This window comes from Dipodomys merriami, unplaced genomic scaffold (assembly GCF_024711535.1).
Source record: "Dipodomys merriami isolate MVZ:Mamm:240054 unplaced genomic scaffold, mDipMer1.0.p SCAF_199, whole genome shotgun sequence".
NCBI classification, from domain to species: Eukaryota; Metazoa; Chordata; class Mammalia; order Rodentia; family Heteromyidae; genus Dipodomys; species Dipodomys merriami.
In genome coordinates this window covers 1449036-1474983 of record NW_027203370.1, presented here as the reverse complement: position 1 = coordinate 1474983, position 25948 = coordinate 1449036, and the positions used below count along the sequence as shown (strand labels likewise).

Sequence of the window (25948 nt, the reverse complement as noted above, 5' to 3'; positions counted from 1 at the left end):
ACAGCACACTGTTGGCTATCTTAATTGCTTCACTTTTAAGATCATTCCTGTAGTTGTCACTCTCTCCAACTCCAAATTTGACTGCTTAAATTTTGCTAAATCTCATCTTTCTCAGATGTGTAATTGTTCTTAAGAAGGTTTTGCTCACTGATTCTGTCTCTAGCTTTTACAGGTATGGCTTATGCTGGGGAAAACCAAGCTGGTTATTCACAAACACACACACACACACACACACACACACACACACACACACACACACACACACACACACACGTATGCAAAATAACCAGCTGTTGGGCAGATGCTTGACCTGAATGCTTCAGTTGCACACTTAGGTCCCTGAAGACGACGTCTCACTCTTGCACAGTCTGTTGAGCTCTGTCCTTGACTCACTCCCAGACCATCGCTGCTTCCCCTCTTTTCCTCCAAGCACCGGTGGCTGTGTGCTCTCTCGTGCCTGTCCCTGTCCACACGGCCTGGGTCTCTCCACATGTGCTTTTTCCCCTGGGAAGTGGTGACGGCGTTTAGGGTGTCGCACACCACCATGGGGAGATGCTGTGACATCCCTGTGGTGGAGGTCCCGGCTGTGCCTGGCTCCATTGGACGTGGTATGGCAGTCATGCTGGGGCAAGTCGGTATTAAATACATGTGGAAAATGTGACCTTCGAGGCACATGAAGAAAAATAAAAGTAACAGAGAGAGGGAAAGAAAACCAAAACAAAACATATTGAAGAATATTGGCAAAAAACACACGTAGGAATGTAAATACACAATTATCAAACAAAGTAAGCTCTACAAAGTATATAAAAGCCTGGAACTTCATCATGAGGACAATATTAAAGGATTTCATTGAGGATTAAGCAGCATACTGATGTGTAGGCAAGAAGCTAATGTTCTTTAAAATTTAGAAAATACTATAATTCTAGCTACTCTAGGAGCTAAGATGTGATTATCACAGTATGAAGCCAAACTGGGCAAGAAAGTTCATGAAAATGTTATCTCGTTAACCACCAAAGAGCCAACAGTGGAGCTGTGAATTAAGTGGAAATGCCACAGTTTTGAGTAAAAAAACACAAACAACAAACTCAGAGAGAGTACCCAGAATTTAAGTTCAAGCCCCAGTACTGGCACTAAATAGGAAATTTTAGGCAAATGGTTAAGAAAGCAATATTAGAAAACAAGTCAACAGAGAAAATATAGTAGTTGACATGATGGGATAATAAAACATATAGAGAATAAATTTCAAATTTACTTGGCTCTGGCTAGAAAAATGAGTAAGAGTCATTTATTCATCGAAGTTATTACAACAATATAAACTAATATCTGATGGGAAAAGGAATATATTTGACCTAACATTTAAGTTTCACCTTAAGAGGGTGTATTTCTCCCGGGATGACTTCTGTCCCGGAAGCCAAGCAGAAAATTTCTATCTGGTCTTAACAAGATAATGTAGCACTTGGGGGCAAAGATACACCCCAGTAGTCCTGCACTAGACACCAAGATGGAGAAGATCTCTACAGCCACCATGACCTCCCCCTTGGCACTGTGGTAGACAGGCAGAAAAGTGAGCCAGACAATGCAGAACAACAGCATGCTGAAGGTCAGGAACTTGGCCTCATTGAACGTATTAGGCAGATTCCTGGCCAGGAAAGCCAAAGTGAAGCTGACCAGAGCCAGGAAGCCCAGGTATCCCAGGACACAGTAGAAAGCAGTGAGGGAGCCCTTGTTACACAGGATGATGAGGTGGTCATGTTCAGAGTGTGCATCTGTGTCAATGAAGGGAGGAGAGGTTCCCAGCCAGATTCCACAGAGAGTCACCTGGATCAGGGTGCAGATGGGGATGATGAAGTTAGGAGCTCCTGATAGCATAAGCCACCTCATCCTTCTCCCTGGAGAAGTGACTTTGAAGGCCAGAACCACAGTTACAGTTTTGGCCAAGACAGCAGAAACAGCTACAGTGAACACAACTCCAAATGTGGTCTGTTGTAGAATGCAGGTGCTGGTGTTGGGACGGCCAATGAAGAGCAAGGAACAGAGGAAGCAGAAGATGAGGGAGATAAGTAGGATGTAGCTGAGAGCTTGATTATTAGCCTTGACAATGGGAGTGTTCTTGTGTTTCACAAAGACCCCAAGAACAACTGTTGTGAGTGTAGATAAAGAAAGAGCCATGCAGGCCAAGGCCATCCCTAAGGGTTCTTCATAAGTCAAGAATCTTGCAGCTCTTGGGAGGCACTGGTTTCTCTCTGTATTGGCATACTGATGATCTGGACACTTCATACACTGCTCCATATCTAGTGAAGAATTCAAATAAACATTTATCCATTTCCAATACTTAAAAGGAAATTAGAAAGTCCCTGTCTAGAGATAATACTGACACGTGAATTCTTAGTAGCATAAAGTAAATATTACCAAGTATTACCAGACATGATCACTATTATTTTTATGTCTTCGTCATGTTCCCACACTCATTCCCATATTCTCATACTTTAGTCTGATTGAAATTCTTTTGCTTGTAATGACCATCACAAATATTGTTACTTGCCATTTCTAATATCCTATGAATAATTTTCTCTGCCTCTTCATGCTGCCATAATTCTCAGACATGTGTGCACAAGTCAAACCCCTTATTCAAAATTGTGGGTAGTAAAACTTTGCAACTTCCTCTATATTCTCTATACAATATAAATTGGACAACTGTGACCCTTCCTTGAAATTGTTATATTTGTCTCTTCTACTCACCTATAGAGGATGGAGAAATCACTCTTTGAAACTATAAAGTCATACTATGCACAACACTTTTGCCTGCATCTTACACCAAACCAAACCCAGAGTATTTTCTCCATTGCAAGAACAGTTCTAAGATCTAGGAAATAAAGATATACACGATCTGTGTTTTCTTTGTAGTCTGAAGGTAATTTTGAAGAAGATGGGGTCCTCGTGCTTAAAAAGATTTGCACTTACTATGATAGAAGTTAAGCTTACATTTCTGAGTATTTGAATAAACATATATACAATAGACCAGAAAAAATTAATCTTATGCATAAATCAGAGTCCATGATGTTTTTTTCAAGAAGAATCAACCAGTGTCACAATTAGATGATTAAGTGAAGGAAGGAAGAATTTGATTCTGTAATCATAATATACAACTTTTGCATTGGCTTGCATGGATTGGGGATACCAGCAAAGAAAATGAATTTCTCACTATGGCATGAACTTACCTGACCCATTAGCAATCTCATTCTCTGAGCACGGTGTGCAATCAAAGCAACAGGCTGCCTTTTCTTCCTGAGGGGATTTCCTGAATCCAGGACCACAACTCTCACTGCAGGCAGATTGAGTAGGCTGAGGACAAGCAGATATTTGTCAGTATTTGTTTAGACTTTACATAATGCTCCAACAATCCATAGTATTAAAATACTGAATTATTAGAACTGAATCTAGAGGGGGGACTAAGATGGCAACTGAGCAGTAGGGAAACACCACAGCTCTCCCCCCCAAAAAAGAGAGTTCAAGTTCCATCGCTTAATCTCCCCAAGTGACCGGCAACAACAAAAAGACAAACACCCTGAGAAAAACAGAACGAGGAAAAAAAACAAAATAAGAGAGAAAAAGAAGAATTTCAGACAAAAGAAAAGCGAAGACCCCTCCCCCAATCTTTACTGGCGACACTGCTGCACGTGAAGCCGCTGCCAGCCCAGCCCAGTGGGGGCTGCCAGAGTCCTAGAGACACAGGGGTTTGTCTGCAGGTCACCCACACAGAAGCCACCTAAGGTACCGATGTTGGACCTGCTGATCGCTATGAACAGAGAAACCTCTGAGCCAGGAGCTTGCACAAAAATCCCACCCCCACCCCTCACTGTATATCTGAGCAGAGAGGTTCCATCCCACCAAAGCCACTATGCACGACACCGGGAACCCCAGAGCTACAGAGGACACCCACAGAACAGCAGAGCAAAACTGCAAGGAACCAGTGCTGATCCAGAGAGCATAAGCAGAGACAAACCCCAGTGCTCAGTGCATGGAGGACCCTCCCCTACCTTTGGGCAGATGCTGGAGGCCCACCCTACCGCGCAGACCAGAACAGCATCAACTGAGACAGAGACAGAAGTGAAACATGCAGAGCGACCACCGCCCATCCCAGCCCACAACCACCTCAACTGAACTCTGATTGCAACAACAACCAATGACCTACATCACACAGAAACAGCTACTAGCTCCAGGGTGAGTACCCTACAGGGGACAGTGTATACCTCAAGGGAGACCACAGCTGGTGGGAATCCCCAGACCCTGACCCAGCCTCCCTATCCCAACATCTGGACCACAGGACCCACTAAAAATGGGAACTTTTCGAGAGCTCCATCAGCCCATGGAGCACACACAGCTGGCCAGGCTAGAGCAAGAGTGCCCCTGGAAGGGACCTTAAATGCCCAAGCCAGGAACACCGCCATTGTGTCAAGACAACCAACAGTGGAAGAAATTTGAACTGTGTATTCCAGGCTGCATAACCTAGGCAGGATACACAACAGCACAGGTCCAACCGGCATGCCCCAGGCTAGGGGGCATGGGAATCCAGTGCCTGAGCAACACAACAAATTCCTCCCAACTGAAGTCAGAAGCTGAGCATATGCCTCAGCAGAGGGGAGAAAAACAGGGAACTGCACCCCTTGGGCAGCACGCCTGTGACAGCAAAAGACCCGAGGGGTCAGGACAAGAGAAGCCCAATCCATACCAGAACCTGACCCATATATTCTAGGCTGGGAATTGGACAACACAGGCCATAAGCATCTGATAATAGTCAGATAGGCTGGTAAGGTGGCTCAGCAGTAGAGTGCTGGTCTTGGGTGCATGAGGCCGTGGATCTGAATACTCAGCAACACATAAGCAGAAAGGGACCGAAATGGTGCTGTGGCTCAAATGGTAGGGTGCCAGCCTTGACCTGTAGAACTGAGGGACAGCAGCACCCAGGCCCAGAGTTCAAACCCACAACCGGCCAAAAAAAAATTATCAGGAGCCCATAGCAGACTCCAACATCTGGAAGAGTGCATCCAGCACATCCGATCTCGCCAAGAGCATCTGTAGGAGAAAACAGGAGCAGTCTAGGCCATTCAACCTTCTAAAGGCAGGAACTGCCAGTGATCTACAGCAGAGAGCCAAGAACCCCTATGTGGTTCAGACCAACAACTGGAGGTTGGCTCCCAACAGAACCGAAATCAGTTACAGACTCTCTACCAGCACAGAAACAGCAACCAAGCAATGACAAACACCTATTGAACAAAACAAAATTTCAGATTAGTCTCCAATAATCCCTGAATCCCCTGCAAAATCACAGAGAAAAATTACAAGGTTTATCAATACCCAGGATAGCAAGCTATCACCAAAAGCAAGCAGCCAAGCAGAAGAGAGCTCCAGTGGGAGCAAACAGGAATGGAAGACAAAAGCCACATCCAAGAGATGCTGTAGGCAATGACTCAAGGAATAAAGCAAGAAATAGACCAGAAATTGAAAGAGCACAGAGTCGAAATATCGAAAGAGATGCAGGATATCAAACAGGAGATGCAAGCAAAAATAGAGGCAGACCACACCTCACTACGAGGTGAGATTAGCGCCAAAATAGAGGCAGTACACTCCTCATTGAAAGGTGAGATTAGGACTTTGAGAACCAATATTAAATCCATAAATGAGTCCATTTCCTCCATGCAAACCACAATGGAAGACACCGATAACAGAGAGAACGAAATGAAATGTAGATTGTCAGATACAGAAGACAGAATATACCAACTGGACCAAAAAATTACAGATATGGAAAAATCACATAAATTATGCCGAAGGGAAGTTAAAGAGTAAGCAGATAGTGCCAAGAAATTTAACCTTCGTATAACTGGAGTGGACGAAGGTGAGGAATATCAAAGCAAGGGAATGCAACACCTATTCAACAAGATAATCAGTGAAAATTTCCCCATCTCCAAAAAGAACATCTTACCTACATTACAGAAGCATATAGAAAACCTAACAAGCAACATCCTAGGAGAAACACCTCTAGACACATTATAGTAAAAATGATAGGTCTGAATAATAAGGAAACAATCTTGCATGCAGCAAAAATGAAGAAGGAGTTCTACTACAACGGGAAAAAATTAGAATCACTGCAGATCTCCACACAAACACTGAATGCAAGAAAGGCCTGGGAAAGTACCATACGAGCCCTGAGAGCAAACAACTGCCAACCCAGACTGATATACCCGGCAAAGATAGCATTCACATTCGATGGAGAACTGAAAAATTTTAATAGCAAAGAAAAACTAAATGAATACATAAACATTAAGCCAGCATTACAAAGAATACTAAGAGGGGGAACACAACCTGAAGATAGCAACAGGGAACAGGGATCTGTACCCAGACAGGCAGTAATAGACGTCTAACTGAGCAAACACAGTAGGAAAGGAAAGAAGAAAAACAAGGAATGACAGGGACCACAATGCATCTCTCTATACTGTCTTTTAATATTATCAGGCTTAATTCTCCAATCAAAAGAAAAAGAACTGCAGACTGGATCAGAAAACATGACCCATCCATCTGTTGCCTTCAGGAGACCCACTTCTCAGCCAAACATACAAACAAACTCAGAGTGAAGGGTTGAAAAGGATCTACCAATCAAATGCCCCCAGTAAGAAGGCAGGTGTAGCAATAAAGAAGGTGTAGCAATCCTGATATCTGACAAAATGAACTTTTCATTGAATTCAATGCACAAAGACAAGGACGGACACAACATAATAATACAGGGAACAATCCAAGAGGAGAATATTACTATCATCAACTTACATTCCGCAAACATTGGTGCACCCAAATATGTTAGGCAAATACTCTCAAACTTACAGAATAAAATAGATCCCAATCTGATAATACTAGGAGACTTTAATGCCCCACTCTCACCAAAGGTTAGGTCTACCAACCAGAGGATTGGCAAAGAAGCTACCGAGTTAAGTGAGGCCATACTTCATGTGGAACTAACTGACATCTACCGAGTATTTCACACTGAATCAACAGAGTACACATTCTTCTCAGCAACTCATGGAATTTTCTCCAATATAGACCATATCAAAGTTCATTCAAGGAACTTAAGGAAATACAAGGGGATCAACATAATCCCCTGTATCCTATCTGACCACAGTGGAATCAAACTAGTTCTCAATAACAAAGCATACCGCAGAAATTACTCAAATACATGAAAATTGAACAGTACACTTCTAAGCAATGCCTGGGTAATGGAAGCGATCAAAGATGAAATTTAAATATTCCTACAACTCAATGACAATGAAAAACACATCACAAAGAAACTTGTGGACACAGCAAAAACAGTCCTGAGGGGCAAATTTATTGCCCTCAGTGCCCACATCAAGAAAATGGAGACAGACTAAGTAAATAATCTCATGTTGCAATTAAAACAGCTAGAAAAAAAAAGAAAAAAATGGAACCTAGAGTTACTAGATGGAGCCAGATAACCAAACTAAGAGTGGAGATCAATGAAATAGAGAATTGGAGAATCATAGCCAAAATTAACCAAAGAAAAAGCTGTTTCTTTGAAAAAATAAACAACATTGATGGACCACTGGCAAGATTAATTTAAAAAAAGAAGAAAGGAAACCCATATTAACAGGATTAGGGATGCCATAGGAAAAATCACAACACATACCCAAGATATCCAAACAATTTTAACTGACTACTTTCAAAAGTTATACTCTCTAAAGAAAGAAAACCTGGCAGAAATGGGTGCATTTTTAGAGTAACACAAGTTGCCCAAACTGAGCAAAGAAGTAAATCAATTAAATAAGCCAATATCCTACAACAAGATACAGGAAGCAATCAGAAGTCTTCCAACAGAGAAAAGCCCAGGACCAGATGGATTGACAAGAGAATTCTTAAAGACACTTAAAGAAGACCCTTAAGATCCTTAAAGAAGGAATAATACCCATACTCCTCAAGCTCTTCAGAGAAATAGAGAGAGCTATCCCAAACTCATTCTATGATACCAATATCACACTCATCCCAAAATCAGACAAAGACCCAACTAAAAAAGAGAATTACAGTCCAATTTCCTTGATGAGCAGATGCACAGATCCTTAACAATATTCTAGCTAATAGAATCCAGAAAAACATTAAAAATCATAGACTACAACCAGGTAGGTTTCATCCCAGAGATTCAGGGATGGTTAACATATGTAAGTCAATAAATGTAATCCAACACATCAACAGAGCCAACGTCAAGAATCACATGATTATCTACACAGATGCAGAAATCGCCTTTGATAAAATTCAACATTCATTCAAGCTAAAAGCTCTGGAGAAAATAGGAATAGAAGGAACTTTTCTTAAAACAATAAAAGCCATTTACTACAGACTAATAGCCAATATTAAACTTAATGGGGAAATGTTACAACCAATTCTCCTAAAATCAGGCAAAAAGGCAAGGATGCCTTGTCTCTACTCCTCTTCAATATAGTCCTGGAACCCTTAGCCAGGCAATAAGGTGAGAAAAAGACACTAAAGGGATCCATATAGGAAAAGAAGAAGTTAAACTATCCCTTTTTGCAGATGACATGATACTATACATTCACGATCACAAAAACTCCATCCCCAAACTCTTAGAAATCATAAATCACTTTGGCAAAGTAGCAGGATACAAAATCAACCCACAAATATCAGTTGTCTTCCTGTACACTGACAATGTACAAGCAGAGTGGAAATAAAGGAAGCAAACCCATTCACAATAACCTCCCCCAAAATGAAATATTTAGGAACTAACCTAGCCACAGATGTAAAAGAACTATTTAATGAAAACTATAAACAGTTAAAGAAAGAAATTACAGAAGACACTAGGAAATGGAAAGACCTCCCATGCTCTTGGATAGGCAGACTTAATATAGTGAAAATGGCAATACTGCCAAAATTAATATACAAATTCAATGCAATTCATATTAAAATCCCAATGACATACATCTCTAAAATATAGAAAATAGTCCAAAAATCAATGTGGAACAACAAAAGACCTAGAATAGCCAAAACAATTCTAGGTAATAAAGATAACATGGAAGAGATATCCATGCCAAACTTCAAGCTCTATTATAGAACCATAAAAACAAAGACAGCATGGTACCGGCATGAAAACAGACCCGAAGACCAATGGAATAGAATAGAAAATCCAAAAATAAAACCACAGGCCTCCAGTCAGCTGATACTTGACAAAGAGGCCAAAGACATACAATGGAAGAAACACAGTCTCTTCAACCACTGATGCTGGGAAAACTGGGTGGCCACATGGAGAAGACTAAAAGTGGACCCCAGGCTATAATCATGCACTAATATCAGCTCAAGATGGAATAAAGACCTTAACATTAAACCAGCATCTCTGAAACTATTGCAGGACAGAGTAGGAGAGAAACTTGAACTTATAGGCACAGGAAGGAAATTCCTGAACAGAGTCCCAGGGTCACAACAAATTGGAAAGTGTCTCGACAAATGGGACTACCTTAATATAAAAAGCTTCTGCACAGCTAAAGCTATAACAACCAAGCCAGAAAAGCAACCATCTAATTGGGAAAAAAATATTTACCAGCAATATATCAGGGACGGGGTTTATATCCAGTACATACAGGGAACTCAAGAAACTAATCCCTTCCAAACCAATTACTAAATGGGAAAGGGAACTAAAGAGAGACTTCTCAGATGAAGAGATAAAAATGGCAAAGAAACACATGAGGAAATGTTCACCATCGCTGGATGTGAAGAAAATGCAAATAAAGACAACACTGAGATGCCACCTTACCCCAGTCAGAATGTCCCACATCATCAAGGCAGCCAACGACAAATGCTGGAGGGGATGTGGAGAAAGAGGAACCCTATTACACTGCTGGTGGGAATGTACACTTATACAACCACTTTGGAAAGCAGTCTGGAGGGTCTTTAGAAAGCTGAATATTGACATCCCTTATGACTGAGTCATACCACTTCTAGGCATCTATCCTGAACAACAGGAACCACTATACAAGGACACATGCACCTCCACGTTTATTGCAGCACTGTTCATAATAGCCAGGATATTGCAGAAGATCGAATTGCAGAAGATAGAATCTCAGGAATTGAAGACAGTCTAGATATTATAGAGAAAGAACATACAACCATCCAAGACAAGTCCAAGAAATATGATAGTTCTGTCCAACCCTTGGAAGACATCTTCAGAAGGCCTAATCTAAGGATAATGGGTGTAGAGGAGCAGCTAGAAACAGAAGTTAATGGCCTAGGAAATTTATTGAACAGAATCCTAGCAGAGAACTTCCCAAACATGCAAAAAGATAGGCCTATTCAGATACAAGAAACTTTTAGAACCCCAAATAGACCAGACCAGAATAGGACATACCACTGCCACATTATAATCCACACACGACCAAATCAAACCAAGGAAAAGATCCTTAAAGCTGTCAAGGAGAAAAGATTAACCACCTATAAAGGGAAACCAATTAGAATCACCTCAGATTTCTCAGCAGGGACAATCAAAGCAAGAAGAGCCTTGAATGATGTATGCCATGCCCAAAAAAACAAACAACTATCAACCAAGAATTCTGTAACCAGCTAAACTCTCCTTCATAACTGAAGGCCAAATAAAAATCTTCCATAGCAAATAAAAATGAAACAATACATCTCCACCAAACCAGCCCTACAAAAGATTGTTAAAGATGCCCCACACATAGAAAACCAACAAGACCACAATAAAGTCCAAGAAACTGCATCCAAACTGAGATTCCAAGAACCATAGGAAGAACACAGTTTTTGCAGCCCCCAAGAAGGTTGATAACATGGCAAGAATCCCAAATATCTCTCAGTCTTATATCTTAATGTTAACGGACTTAACTCTCCAATTAAGCGACACAGACTGTCTAGTTGGATTAAAAAACAAGACCCTTCTATCTGCTGCCTGCAGGAGTCACATCTTGCCCGTAAAAAAAAAACACATTTTCAATGTTAAAGGCTGGAACAAAATCTAACAAGCAAACGGCCCCCATAAAACAGGCGGGAGTTGCAATCCTAATATCAGATAAAATAGACTTCAAATTAAAATTTGTGAGAAGAGATAAAGACGGTGGCTACATACTAATTAAGGGATATCTCCTTCAGGAGGATATTACAATTCTAAATATCTATTCGCCAAACAATGGAACACCCAAATTTATCCAAGAAACACTACTTTCCCTCAAATCCCATATAGATCCAAAGACATTAATTGTTGGAGATTTTAACACACCAATCTCCACACTAGATAGTTCAACTTGGCAAAAAGTCAACAGAGAAACTCCAGATCTAAACAGCTGCATAGATCAACAAGATTTAACAGACAATTACCAAACATTTCACCCAGCAGCATCAAAATACACATTTTTCTCAGCAGCACTATTTTCTAAAATAGAACACATTTTAGGCCACAAAGCAAACTTGTCTAAATTCAAAAACATTGAAGTTATACCTTGCATTCTATCTGACCAAAAGGGAATAAAATTAGAGCTCAACACCAAATGCCACCAAAGAAAATCCGGTATCACATGGAGGCTGAACAACACACTGTTGAATCACGAGTGGGTCATGGAAGGTATTAGAAAGGAAATTCTAATGTTCATGCTATTCAACAAAAATGAACACACAAATTACCAGCTCCTCTGGGACACAGCAAAAGCAGCACTCAGAGGCAAGTTTATAGCTCTGAGCTCCTACATCAACAAATTGGAGAGATCTACAACCCACAATTTAATGACACATCTAAACCTCCTTGAAAAAGTGTAGCAAGATAAACCCCAATCCAGTACACAGAAAGAAATAATTAAAAGTAAATCAGAATTAAGTGAATCAGAATCCAAAAAATTATAGAAACAATCAACAAAACAAAGAGTTGGTTCTTCGACAAACTTAACAAAATTGACAGACCCTTAGCAAGTCTTTTCAGAAAAAGATGAGAACACACCCAAATTAATAAACTCAGAGATGAGAATGGAAACATCACCACAGAAACAACAAAGATTCAGAACACTAAAAGGGAATAGTTCTCAAAACTTTATGCTAATAAGTTTGAGAACTTAACAGAAATGGACCTTTTCCTAGCAAATATTGTCAAGCCAAAACTAAACCAAGATGAGTTTAACCATCTTAACAGGCCCATATCAAGCATTGAAATAGAAACAGCAATAAGAGACCTGCCAGCTAAGAAAACTCCAGGACCAGATGGTGTTACAGCGGAATTTTACATGGCCTTCAAAGCAGAGTTCACAACAATACTCCTCCAACTCTTCAATGAAATTGAAAGAGAGAGTTCAGTACGTAACACATTCTATGAAGCCATCATAAGCCTCATCCCAAAACCAGGTAAGGACTCATCAAAGGAAGAGAACTATAGACCCATTTCTTTGATGAAAATTGATGTAAAACTTCTCAACAAATTTTGGCCAATCACCTTCAACAATTCTTCCAAAAAATTATACACCACAATCAAACAGGATTCATTTCAGGGATGCAAAGCTGGTTCAATATATGCAAATCAATTAATATTATTCATCACATCAACAGGGGCAAGAAAAAGAACCGCATGGTTATCTCAACAGATGCAGAAAAAGCATTCGACAAGATCCAACACCCCTTTATGATGAAGGTTTTGGAAAAATTAGGAATCCAAGGAACATTCCTCAATATAATAAAGGCTGTATATGACAAATCTACAGCCAGCATTATACTTAATGGTGAAAAACTAAAGCCATTTCCTCTTAACTCAGGAACAAGACAAGGATGTCCACTCTCTCCACTTCTCTTCAATCTAGTATTAAATTGCCTAGGTTCAGCAATAAGACAAGATGCAGACATAATGTTGATCCATATAGGGAAAGAAGAAATAAAACACTCCCTCTTTGCATATGACCTGATCTTGTATTAAAAGAAGCCCAGAGATTCCACTCCCAAATTACTCAAGCTGCTTCAAAACTTTGTCAAATTAGCAGGGTTTAAAAATTAACCCACCAAAATCAATGGCTTTTCTGTATGCCAACAATGAGAAAAGTGGGGCTGAAATTAGGAAAGCAACCCCATTTGTAATAGCCCCACAAAAATAAAATATCTAGTAATTAACTTAACCGAAGAAGTGAAGGACCTCTATGATGAAAACTTTGAAATCTTCAAAAAGGAAATCAAAAGAGAACTTATAAAATGGCAAAACCTCCCATGCTCCTGGATTGGAAAGATTAACATCATGAAAATGGCAATAGTTCCCAAGGGTAACTACAAATTCAAAGCGATACCTATCAAAATTCCAACCTCATTCTTCAAGGAAATAGAAGAGGAAATCCAAAAATTCATATGGAACAATAAAAACCCTGAATAGCAAAAACGCTCTTCCATGGAAAGAACACTGCTGGAGGAATATCAATACCAAATTTCAAAGTCTACTATAAAGCCATAGTAATCAAAACAGCTTGGTACTGGCACAAGAACAGACCTCAGGACCAATGGAATAGAATTGAAAACCCAGAAATGAACCTACAGACCTATAGCCATCTAATATTTGATAAGTGAGCTGGAAAAACAGAATGGAAGAAAGACAGCTTCTTCAGTAAATGGTGCTGGCAAAATTGGTTCACTACTTGTAAAAACTAAAGCTAGATCCTTATATATGACCCTGCACCAGAATCAACTCCAAATGGATCAAAGACCACGAAGTCAAAGCAGACACTCTGAAAACATCACAGGATGGAATAGGAGAAACCCTACGTCTCCTAGGCCCAAACTGAAATTTTCTGAATAGAGACGCGGAAACACAACCAATCAAAGAAAGGTTGGACAAATGGGATTGCATGAAGTTGCAGAGCTTATGCATGGCAAAGGACATAGCTAGCAAGATTAATAGAAAGACCATGGATTGGGAGAAGATCTTTACTAACCATACAACAGACAAGGGTCTCATATCTATAATATATTTAGAAATCAAAAAATTAAAACCCCAACAACAAATCCTCAAAGAAACAACTGCCCAATTAATAAGTGGGTAATGACTTAAAGAGAAACTTCTCTGAAGAAGAAAGAAGGATGGCCAATAGACACATGAAGAAATGCTCAACGTCCCTAGCCATAAAAGAAATGCAAATCAAAACAACATGGAGATACCACCTCACTCCAGTTAGAATGGCAAAAATCAAGAACTCTAACTACAACTGATGCTGGTGGAGATGTGGACAGAAGGGAACCTTACTTCATTGTTGGTGGGAATGTAATCTTGTTCAACCACTTTGGAAAGCAGTATGGATGTTCCTCAGAAGACCTCACATAGAGCTCCCCTATAACCCAGCAATCCCACTTTTGGGCATTTACCCAAATGTTTACAAACAAGGCCACACTAAATCTACCAGCACAACTATGTTTATTGCAGCATTATTTACCATAGCTAAGATCTGGAACCAACCCAGATGCCCCTCAGTAGATGAATGGATCAAGAAAATGTGGTATATATACACAATGGAATTCTATGCCTCCATCAGAAAGAATGACATTGCCCCATTTGTTAGGAAATTGAAAAACTTGGAAAAAATTATATTAAGTGAAGTAAGCCAGGCCCAAAGAAACATAGGTCCCATGGTTTCCCTTATTGCAATATCTTGTATATGTATGAGTCAAGTGGAAAAGATCAGATAATGTGATGTTAGGAAAATGAACCCTTAGATATGTACTTTAATGTTTTTTTTTTCTTTCATGCATTTCTAACGCATTTATAAGAGTATCTCTTCGTTGCTTTGTATGTCCCTTTCCCACAGTATAACCCCTGCTTTCACTATAGTTGATGTCAGTGTAACTTGTGGAGGACATGGGTAAAAACAAGTCGTTTAAGGATACAGGTGGACCTGTTGCAACAATGAGATGTACAAGTTGTCATGTCGAAAACGAGCTTTACAATGTTGGTGCGGGAGGGGGGAGGGGGGACGGATTGGGTGGCTGAGTGGGGGAGGCTGGGAAGGGATGTGAAGTGTAAACAAAGGAGGAGGCTGCAATGCTTGATAATAAATGTACACATTATCCTGCCCATGTAATTGTTACCACTCTGTACACTATGTTCACAAAAAAATAAAATAAAATAAAAAATAAAAAATGAAAAAAGAAATATGTATCTTATGACACTATTCTAAATCACCATGTAGAGACTGTGAATGTCTATTTTTTTTGTCCTAGTCCCAGGGTTTGATATAAGTACATGTTCATTTTCCTTGGGCTTTTTTCTCCTGAAGGTAAGCACTCTACCACTTGACCTGAGGTTCCATCTGAGGTTTTTGATGGTCAATTGAGAAAAGAGTCTCAAAGACTTTTCTGCCCAGTTGGACTTTCAACAGATATGTAATCTTAGTCCTCAGGATATTTTTCTCCTGAGTAGATAGGATTACAGGCATGAGTCACTAGTGTCCAGCCCTGCTTTTATGGTGGTTAAATGAAAATAAGCCTCTCAGAGAAGATCCTGCTTGGACTGCCTTCAAACCACAATATTTTTATCTCAGTCTCCTAATTAGCTAGTATTACAGGAATAGGTTGCTGGCATCCAACCAGATATACATTTTAAGGCTGAAATTTTCTTATATGTTATCCAACCAGATATACATTTTAAGGCTGAAATTTTCTTACTTATATGTCCTTAAAATCATTGCAATTAAACCCAACCCACCTCTATTGTTCCTATGGCCCAGTGTACCATATCTTCAGATAAAGACAGTTGATGAGCATATGGAGAAAACTTTCCTACTTTCACCTCAAGTTCAAGACCTTCTGGGAAATTCCATATGTTTACAATGTCATAGTCTGCTTCCAATTTCCTTTTCTCATCCAAAGTCACTTGATCTCCAGCAGTATTGTGAAACTGGATGTTCTTCAGAAAAGAGTGCAGCTAAAAGACATACATCATCTTATGGTGAAGTACATCCTGAGTTACGAAAGAAAACCTGAAGAAAAAAAGTTCCTGATTGCCTTTAAATTTTGATGTAGAATGAAAGAATAGTAGAACCACCTAATGAAGCATTCCAGAAGAGAATCTATGGAGGAATAAAAATAATTTTGCCAAATCTTGGTCACTCAGCAAAGGGGTAGATGCAATCTTTTCAAAAGAAACCAAGTCTAGAGAGTCACAAATAAGATGACTCTCAGTAGTCTAGCCAGTGTTTCCCACAACCACTAATTTTATGCATGTTGCTAATCTGAACTTGGTAAAATTTTAATATTTAAAGTAGAATAAAACTAGGTCCCTTATCCAAAATGTGGATAATTCTATTCAGCAGGTCATTCTTTTGCTATTACATAAGAAACTCATAGGGAAACTCAAGGTGCATTTATAGTTTTCAAAACATCTGCTATAAGGGAGGGGTCAAAGCAACAGCAATATATACAAGACAATATTTTGGAAATGATCTGTACAATTTTAGGGGGAGAGGGAGGGAAAGTAAGAGAAAAACGAATGAAGGGGTAACAAGTTTGACAAGAAATGTACTTACTATCTTACTTGTGTAACTGTAACCGCTCTGTATATCATCTTGACAATAAAAAATACGGAAAACTATCTCCTATGAATATGTTGAGGCTATTTGTAATTAAAAGAATTTATGAAACATGGAACTCACTTGATCCATGTTATGGCCTGCTTTTCCTGAAGAGCACTAAAATACGTCCAGAGTACTTCACAGACATTTAAACAAACATTATTTGTTGGTTTTTGGAAAACATACCAAAAATGCTTAAATTTTATATGGCATGAAAACTATCTAGGAAGTGACATTGCCTATGGGGTATGTGATCTAACACAGAAGGCCTTACCTGTGCAGGGGAAGTCACTGCCCCTTCCCTCTTTCCCACTGTTTGTGCTTCTGTTTGATGAAGAAGCAGCTCATGGAGAGCCTGGGCCACAGCATACACAGCATTGTATATATGGTAACTGTCTCCAGACATAGTCGTGTCAAAAATGTGTCCAGGCAACAAATCCAAGGAGGCTTCATGAGGACAGTTCTCCCACGTTACACAGTCTGACTCTGAATCTGAACAATTAAAAGACAGAAACCATAGCCTTGCTAGGAAAAAGTCTTCTGGATATTTGAAAGGGTTAACTGCCTTTACAAAATCTGTGAATCCCAAAATATCTGGATGATGGTGTGAAAAAATGAGAGGTACATGTAATGAACCTAATACAAAATATTTCCTCCTCATGGTGAACTCTAGCTGTGAGTTCATGATACAAACTTTTCCTTTTACTAAAAATTGCTCAATACATCTTACCATATCTAGTAAGGCTTCATTATCACCATGTATGATGAGGACGTTTGCTGAAGATTTATTAATCTGTTTATAAAGTGCCATGACTTTAAAAACATATGCCAAACCAGAGGTTGGGATTGCTAGCTCAAAGTCTACACAAATTCTATTCTTGTCCATCTCTTCTTTTAATTCAGGAAGAATCCACAAGCCATTCTCATCTTGTGAGGTCAATAGTCCAACCCAGTTCCAGCTGAAATGAAGGAGTAAGGAGATCAGGGCAATGGCTATCGATGTGTCCTTTGAGGCCATCTGATACAGAGCAGGAAAGTTTTTATGGTCACTCAGAGCATGATCAAAAGGCCCAAATGTAAGCTAAACGGAATGAAAATTGAATGTTTCATGAATGAGAAGATTTCTATCCATTATGATCTCACTTATGATATGTATTAAATAACCATTTGAAGTAGGTGGAAGGTAGATTTTTCTTAGTTTAAAAAATTGTTTTTAATAGTTGTACATTTCAATTTGTTCCTACAAAGCTCCTTGATCTTTGTCACTATTTCCATCAACTCATTCAATTTATAGCAACTCTACCCATTCCTTGACTTTCCTAGGTCCATTTTCACACACACACATCTGAATATGTATATATATCTAAATATCTATATATAGACATATACATACATATATGTGATACGTTGTATTTTCCCAACATCTACTCCATATTTCTCTGCCCCTTTGCACATCCCTCTAACAACTCTCCCCAGACAAGTTATGCTTCAATGTTCTAGTGCTAGTTTTTTATATCTCTTTGTTGATCAGAAATGTTATACCATGGGATTCCACCTCTATGTGTACCATAGTTTACAGATTAATCAAATCTATTTGTAAATGGATATGTGTGTGTCCTATATTTATTTTATATTACATGTTCATATTTTAGATTTAACTTTCACATATGAGAGAACACATGTCCCTTTCCCTTTGTGAGTCTGAGTTATATCATTCAACATAATATCTTACGTGCATGTGCACACATGTGTGTGTGTGTGAGTGAGAGAGAGAGTGTGTGTGTGTGTACTATTGTAGGAGCATGAACTCAAGGCCTCGTGCACTTCCTTGGCTTTCTCCCTCAAAGCTACCTCTCTATCACTCAAACCACACATTACTTCCTGCTTTTTGTTGGTTAATTAGAGATTTCTCCTTAGTAGCTTGGTTTACAGTTAGCCATCAGGACACAGCTCAACATATTGCTATACTTTAAAGTCATTTTTCCATTTCCTGATTTTTTAAGAAAATTATTGACAATGCTTAAAAGTCCAAACAATCTCTTTGTGGCTCTAACTTTTCCAGTCCCTTTACTAAAAATGGTAGTGTGGATCTCTATTACTTTGAATACTTACTCTTGATATCACAAAATTTGATAGCCTCATAAATCCAGTATCTTCCTATAATTATCTTCTAACAGATGAAATGGCACCAAATTAGATACTTTTTTATATCCCTTCACTCCTCCCACTCTCACCTGGGGAAACCTGTACAGGTTCAGCAATATACCAATCTGGGAAGATAATAATCCTGATGGTCCTGTCAGTACTGCTATAGACTTGCTCACTCTCACACAGGAGTAGTTTGGAAGGTTGTCCTTCCCAAAGAGGCTCGTGAAGGGATTTTTAAATGTTTTCCAAGTTTCCATATGAGCATTACAGATATTAAATCCTAGCGTCAAGTTATGTAAAATATGAGGATTTTCATTGATCTCTTCAATAGCAAAAGCCAAGGCCAAAACAAACTGGTAGGTGTTGAAGATAAACCTGCATAATGAGCATAGAAATTTAAAACATCAATTTGATGGACTAAGTACTTGCTTCTCTGCCAATGAATATGTTAAAGCATTATCCCAACTATGATGGAATGCAAATATAGTCTTTTATGCTTCTCTATGGGATTAAGGACATGAAGGGAATTTGTCATGCATAAGATTAAGAAACTTAAGAGAGAGCTTGCTTATTCCCCATAATCACATGCACCACAGCAAACACTAATGTTGCCCATTAAACATGGAATAGTCTTTCATGAGACACCAAATATTCTCTTGCTTTTTATCTTCGAGTAACTAGCTCCACTGTGTGAAAAATCTTGTGTTTTCGGTCACCCAGTTTATCTTATGTGGTTATAAGGCAGGCTGGGCTAAGTAATACATCTTCAATAGTTATTTAAGGAAGATTCTATATTAAGTTTCTCTAACTAACAGACCTGAAATATTGAACAGCTCTTCCTGCAATATCAGCCAGAAGACAGCTCAAATACCAGGTGAAGGAATTTTATTCTTATTTATGTAATAAAACAAAGGGGATGAATCTAACTACAAGCACATCATAATGGAGAAAGAAATCTCCAACATGAAGAGTAATGAAAGAATTGTAAGCTTTACATTGAAATCCAAAGATTCAAGGCCATCATTGTAAAATGCAGTAATCTCTATTGCCTTCCCAACATTGTTAGGTTGAGATTCTAGAAAGACTACAGAGGAATAAAGAGAATCAACACTTTGCTCTCTCTCTCTCTGTTATGTCTGTGCAATGGTGTGAGTATGTGTACACACACATTCTAAAGAAATAATATTGAATCAATACATATTGTTTAAAAAGGAAATAATGGAGGCTAGGAAGAAATAAAAATGTGAGGCTTAACTTGTTTAACTCATGGTATACACATACTTGAAATTTCAATTTGGAAGCCTATCATGTTAATGATGTCTTCTAAACAGAAACAAATAGTAAGCTTGAATAAAGTCTAATTGAACATATGCATATATAGGAGGAACCTGAAAGAAGAATGAAGACGTGTGGAAAATGATTGGTCAAAAGCTGACAACACTATTTTGAAAAAGCAAATATTAGTGTATTGAGGATTTAGTAAATGGTTGAGAATGACAAAAGTTAAAATGCTTGTTCTAAGAAGCAATGGCAGAATTTAACTTTCCTAATGTAGACAATGATAGAAATATGAGATAGCTAGAGATGAAAGCTTAATCAAATATTTGACCACAACACACACTCGTGTACAGAAGCTATAAATGGAACTCATAACACATAGGTATTCCTCTGTTTTCCTAATGGCTGACTCCACATTAGAATCCATAGAATCCTGGAGAGCACGGCAGACAATCTTTAAAATATTAGGGACAAAAATGGATAAATTGGGTACTAAGATTACTGTTGCCAGCAAAGACATCCATTAGAAGTGAAGGATAAAAGGGTAAAGATATTCCCAGACAAGTACAATTAAAAGAATATACTCCCACACACCTGTTCCACAAAAAAACAACAAAAGTATTCTATTTGTCATCCAAATTTAATGCACATGTAATATGACCACTTTGTGAGAAAATCAGAATGGGTAGACAGCTGTTTGAAGAAGTTTTTAAATGGGAAATGTTAAATGTTTATGGAACTACTGTATACAAAAATAAATAGTTATTTTTACATAGTTAACAGAAAAGCATTTTGTGCAAAAGATTGAACCATAGATGAGTAATAAAAATATTCAAGAATGTGTAAAACCTACTAGTCAAAGTGGCTATAAAACTAGTTGAAAATACTCTAACATTGTAAATGTGCTAGCAAAATCACACACACAATTTTTATGCAGAGGGAAAATTGTTAATATAATTACATCTTGTAATTACTGTAGAATCTAAAATTGGATATCCAATATTACAAATGATAAGAGGAATATAATGCAGTTGCAGTTCCTGTTTGTCTTTAACATTTCATCTTAATATATTAAATGAAAGATTTAATTTAAAATTAAATTAAAAGATTTCATTATGACATTTCTGAACATTCATTTATGGACTTTGATCATAGCCCTCTATTGCTTGTATGTTTATTTTCTCTTTTTATTTCATCCTCCTCATCCCAGAGAGTTGTTATTCCAAAATAGCTTCTTATCATCTATTTTCAGCCCAGTAATTACCAGAAAATATATAACAGCAAATGAAAGCACATAATCCAGTAATCAAAAGACACTACTATTGAACTTCCTTCATAACCACTGAAGGAGAGAAAAAGTCGAAGAAGCTTCAATTAACATGGAGAACAAATTACATAATAGCAATAAGGAACTGTGACCTGTCAACAATGACTGCAAAGGTAAATGCATGAAATTCTACCAGTAAGAGCTAAAATGGATGAATGAATAAAAACACAAGGCCAAAGGAAACGTTGATGCCAAGAAACTCACTTCACCATCAGTGGCCCTCAGTGAGAATAAGAAAGGTCAGAAAATACAATTGAAATACAAAAGAAATTAGGAGTGTGTATAACATATCCAATAGACTTTAATCAAAGCAATGAAGTGACATTTTGTAATGTAATGATGAAGATATCAAGTTTACAAGATGAAATAGCAATTCAAAATGTGTATTTACATACTATACAATCACTAAACTATGTTAAGCAGACTTTGATAGTCCTCAATATAATAATAGCTGAAGATTTTATGGATGGATCATTCTGACAAAATCAACAGGGAGGCAGCAGATCTAAATTTCAAACTTGATCAGAAGATCCTCACATACACCAGCTGAACACCTCATTCAACTTCTGAGTAAAACTTCTCTCCAAGCAAACAATCATGGGATGGGACACAAAGCCATCCAGATTTTTAAAATGTTGAAAGTATATTGAGCATATATACAAACACATATAGTAAGGATAGAAATTAAAAAGGAAAATAAGCATATAACATGAAAATTACATGAATTATCCATTAACCAAAATTAAGTAGTAAAATAATAATTAAGATTATTCAATTTAATTAAATGATTAATGGATGATAAAGTGAATTGTTTTCAAGGCAAATTTCAAGAAATAAATATAATGAAAACCATAAATAAATGAAAATAAATGAAAATAAATGAAAATAAAATGAAATAAATAAAATGAAAACCATATTGGTATAGAAAAAGGGGAATAAAAGGAAAACATAACCTTTCCTATAAGTCAAGAGAACAGATAATTAGCTGAAGCACCTGCACTGCATCTGAAAGAACTAGAAACAAATTGATTTTTTTATTGTACTGTTTTCTGTTCTTCTTTTTCCTCTTTTTCCATTTTTCCTTTCGCTTTTTCTTTGGTATAATCCCCTCTTGTCCTGTTTGTTATTCCTCTACCCTCTGTTTTGCATATAAGCTTATCTAATTTGTGGAAGAGAATGAAAAACAGAAAGGGTGGGACAAAAGGTGAAACAATTAAGCAATGATACACATTAGACAATATGGCATAAACTATACCCCTTGTCAGGGAGAGTAGTCGGGATAGGAGAAACTGAAGGAGAATGAGGGAGGGAGTGACACTGTTCAAAAAGAAATATACTCACTAGCTTAATTATTTAACCCCTTTGTATATATTCTTTACAATGTAATTTTTAAAAATTGAAAATAAAATAATGAAGATAAAAGAAAATTAAAAAAAACTATGGCTATAGAAAATTTAGGAAATGGTAAAAACTTCCACAAGTTAGTAAAAGGAATGAAATAATCAAGTAGAAACAGTGAGACAAAAGGTATGCCAATTTAACAGTAATACTTACTAGACACTGCTTTGGAAATGAATTTTACATCTTGGAGCAGAAGAGGAGTCAGGCGATCAAGCAGTGGGAGGAAACATGTGGAGGCGTAACATTGTTCAACAAGAAATGTATTCTTTACCTGACTTACATAGCTATAACCTCTCTATAATCATCTTTATATTAAAATTAAATTCAAAAAGAAAAGGAAATAGAGTATGAAAACACAGAAGCAATAATCAATCAAGCAAAGAGGACGTTCTACAAATCAAAAGGTAGATAAAACTGAAGTAAATATCACGAAGAGCTTACCATCATAGAAAGAAGAATATACTTGGATGGAAACTAGATTTCTCTCTTACTTGTAGGCAGAAAACCGCTCAAAAGTAGATGCGAGATAAAATAATGAAACTGAGGTGTTTCTCTAGCAAAAGGATGGGAAGACACAGAGCATTTATGTGTGCACTTGGAGTTACCATTGCCCATCCTGAGAACAAATTTGTAAATGGAAATACAATGATGAGTTACTTACGGCTTGTTCTGTCCATCTCCAGAATCATCACTTTGACTGCGATCTGTTCCCAAAGTGTAGAGAGGGAAAAACCCAGCAATCATTACATCTCCATCCATGTGTGCTCGTTGCTTCATAGTAGAAAAGCAGCCAGTGCCAGCACAGGACCTGATAAGGAGGGGAAGCTGGAGAAGAACAATTGTGAACATCAAAAGGCTCATTTTTGACGCACCTGCCTAGGTGAAATTCTGGCTGTCAGGTATATATATTCATAAATCTTTTTATTGGTGTCTATGTGTCTTTTTATTGACAGAGAGGTACACTGTAGCGCATCTTTCATTAAAGCCTCTGTGAATCCTCAGGAATAATGGGTAAAACTTCCCTGGGGCTCTGCATCTGTGGCCCTGAATGCAGAGAAAAACATGAATTGAAAACATGTTTGCAGATTCTCCTTCTTCATCCTAAGTAATGTGATTTCCTCCAGGACAGCAGATAGTGATGCCCCAGGGATGAAGTTGTCTTTGATGTATTTGCTCTAATATCTGTGTCAAGGAACTATTTGCATCAAAGTTATTTGGGATGACGCAACCGGATTGCATCAGAATATGCCATTTCAGGTGCATGGTGAAATGGCCAAAAAAATTATGCCAGTGAGATGTCAATGAAAGATATTATTGCATCATACCAAGATGGTAAATTCACACACCTATTATCCAAAACAGCTACAGAACATTGCTGGTTGATTCAAGCAGGTTACAATCCAGATTCAATATACAGAGGTCTCTACAAATGCATCCATTTACCATTGCCTAAGGAAGCAACAATGTTCCTGATCTATTGATTGTTTACTTTGTTGTGCTAAAAGTTTTTAGTTTGATATAATCCCAGTTGGTATTTCTTGTTCTTGTTTACTGAGCTATTTGGAGTTTTAATCAGGAAGTTACTACCTAAACGAAATTTTCCATTTTTGTCCATATTGTAGTGCTTTATCTCAAGTTTTAGCTCATAAACATCAGGGTGCTGAAAAACAATGATCATTCACAATATAGGGCATCCTTGGTACTTGGACACGGTGTCCAGGGAAGATGGCTGCAAGTGTGTCCCTAAAGAACCTCTGTGAAAAGAAGCATTTAATCAGCACATGGGCTGGCCTTGTGTGTACACATGTGGGGTCTATACACCCAGGGGCATGGCTGCCTGGTGCTCTCTCTCTCTCTCTCTCTCTCTCTCTCTCTCTCTCTCTCTCTCTCTCTCTCTCTCTCTCTCTCTCTCTCTCTCTCTCTCTCTCTCTCTCTCTCTCTCTCTGCAGACAGCAATTGCTTCCAGGACTCTGAGTAAAGTCCCACAAAAGACAAATGCATCAAAAAAGGACACAATGGAATTATATGCTTCCATAAGACAGAATAATACTGTGCCACTCAGAAGGAAATGGAAAAATGTGGAAAAAATTATATTAAGTAAAGTAAGCCATACCCACAGAGACATAGGTTGCATGGTTTCCCTCCTTTTTTCTAACTAGAATATTCATATAAGTTAAAAGTAAACACGCTGGATGATAAAAGCCAAAAATACACTGGATGGAAAAAGACAAAAAAATACACAAAAACACATGATAAATTATACTGGACTCCAATAATTCACACTGTGAGACCCAAGGAGGATATTCTAAAGAGGGTCATGAATCCCAATAAGTGATTGCATATGAGCATATAAAATGATATTTATAGATATGAACTCAAAGACTTGGAAATGAAGGTTTCGATATTTTGTTTATGTTTTCTTTGTCTTGTTTTTATTTTCTGTACATTTTGTCTTGTATGTAAGTTTAACCCTTTTGGGGAGTGTAAAGGGGGAGCATAGAAATTGTAGGACAAAATGCAGCAGAGATAATCACTAGACACTATTTTGAAAATGAACTACAACTCGTGAGCAAGATTGGGATGATAAAAATGGAGGAAGAAAGGGTAGGGTTGATGCTGTTCAAAAAGAAATGTATTCATTAATTGACTTACTTAACAGTAAGCCATCTGTATATCACTTTTACCGTAACAGTAAAAGAATAATCTTCTAAGATGAAGTATGTATCCATTAAGTGTTTGTAAGAATTAAGGGGATATTGAATTGAATTATAATTGCAGATGTTCCACATACAATAATGGCAAAAATAGGGCATTTCTGCTCAAAATGAATAGTACAACAAAGATTTTACCTGCTATTTGAGTGAAAGATAGAGTATCTCTATGCCGCTAGAATTATTGTATGTATAGTTTGTCTTCCCTAATGCCATTAGGATATCACAGTACAACACATTGTCACTTTAACCTGGACAGGGTTAAGTCTATTACAAGGTGTTGTAGAACTTGACTTCACAGCCCACCCTTTCTGTACACCTACCATAAGTTAGCTAACACCCAGCATATACTGAACTATCTGTTCAAAAGGTGAGTGCCAATTCTAATACCATGGGACTCTTTACCTGCAGGAAGAACATAAGGAATAGGCTTGTGAAGTATGTGCTCAGAGAAGCATCCCTTTTGGCTGATGTCAGAACCACGTGTCCAT

At 38.0% G+C, this 25948-nt stretch overlaps 1 protein-coding gene across 1 annotated transcript; it reads right to left on the bottom strand.

The window, feature by feature from the left end:
• Window positions 1–1368: 1368 nt before the first annotated feature.
• Window positions 1369–25475, bottom strand: LOC138831514 (vomeronasal type-2 receptor 116-like). The gene is made up of 8 exons (XM_070028597.1): window positions 25431–25475; window positions 24299–24406; window positions 23408–23571; window positions 18827–19115; window positions 16867–17673; window positions 15728–15946; window positions 3219–3342; window positions 1369–2291 (listed from the first exon to the last, which is right to left on the bottom strand). The coding sequence occupies exons 1-8, from the start codon at window positions 25473–25475 to the stop codon at window positions 1369–1371; spliced, it is 2679 nt and encodes an 892-aa protein (XP_069884698.1).
• Window positions 25476–25948: the final 473 nt, after the last annotated feature.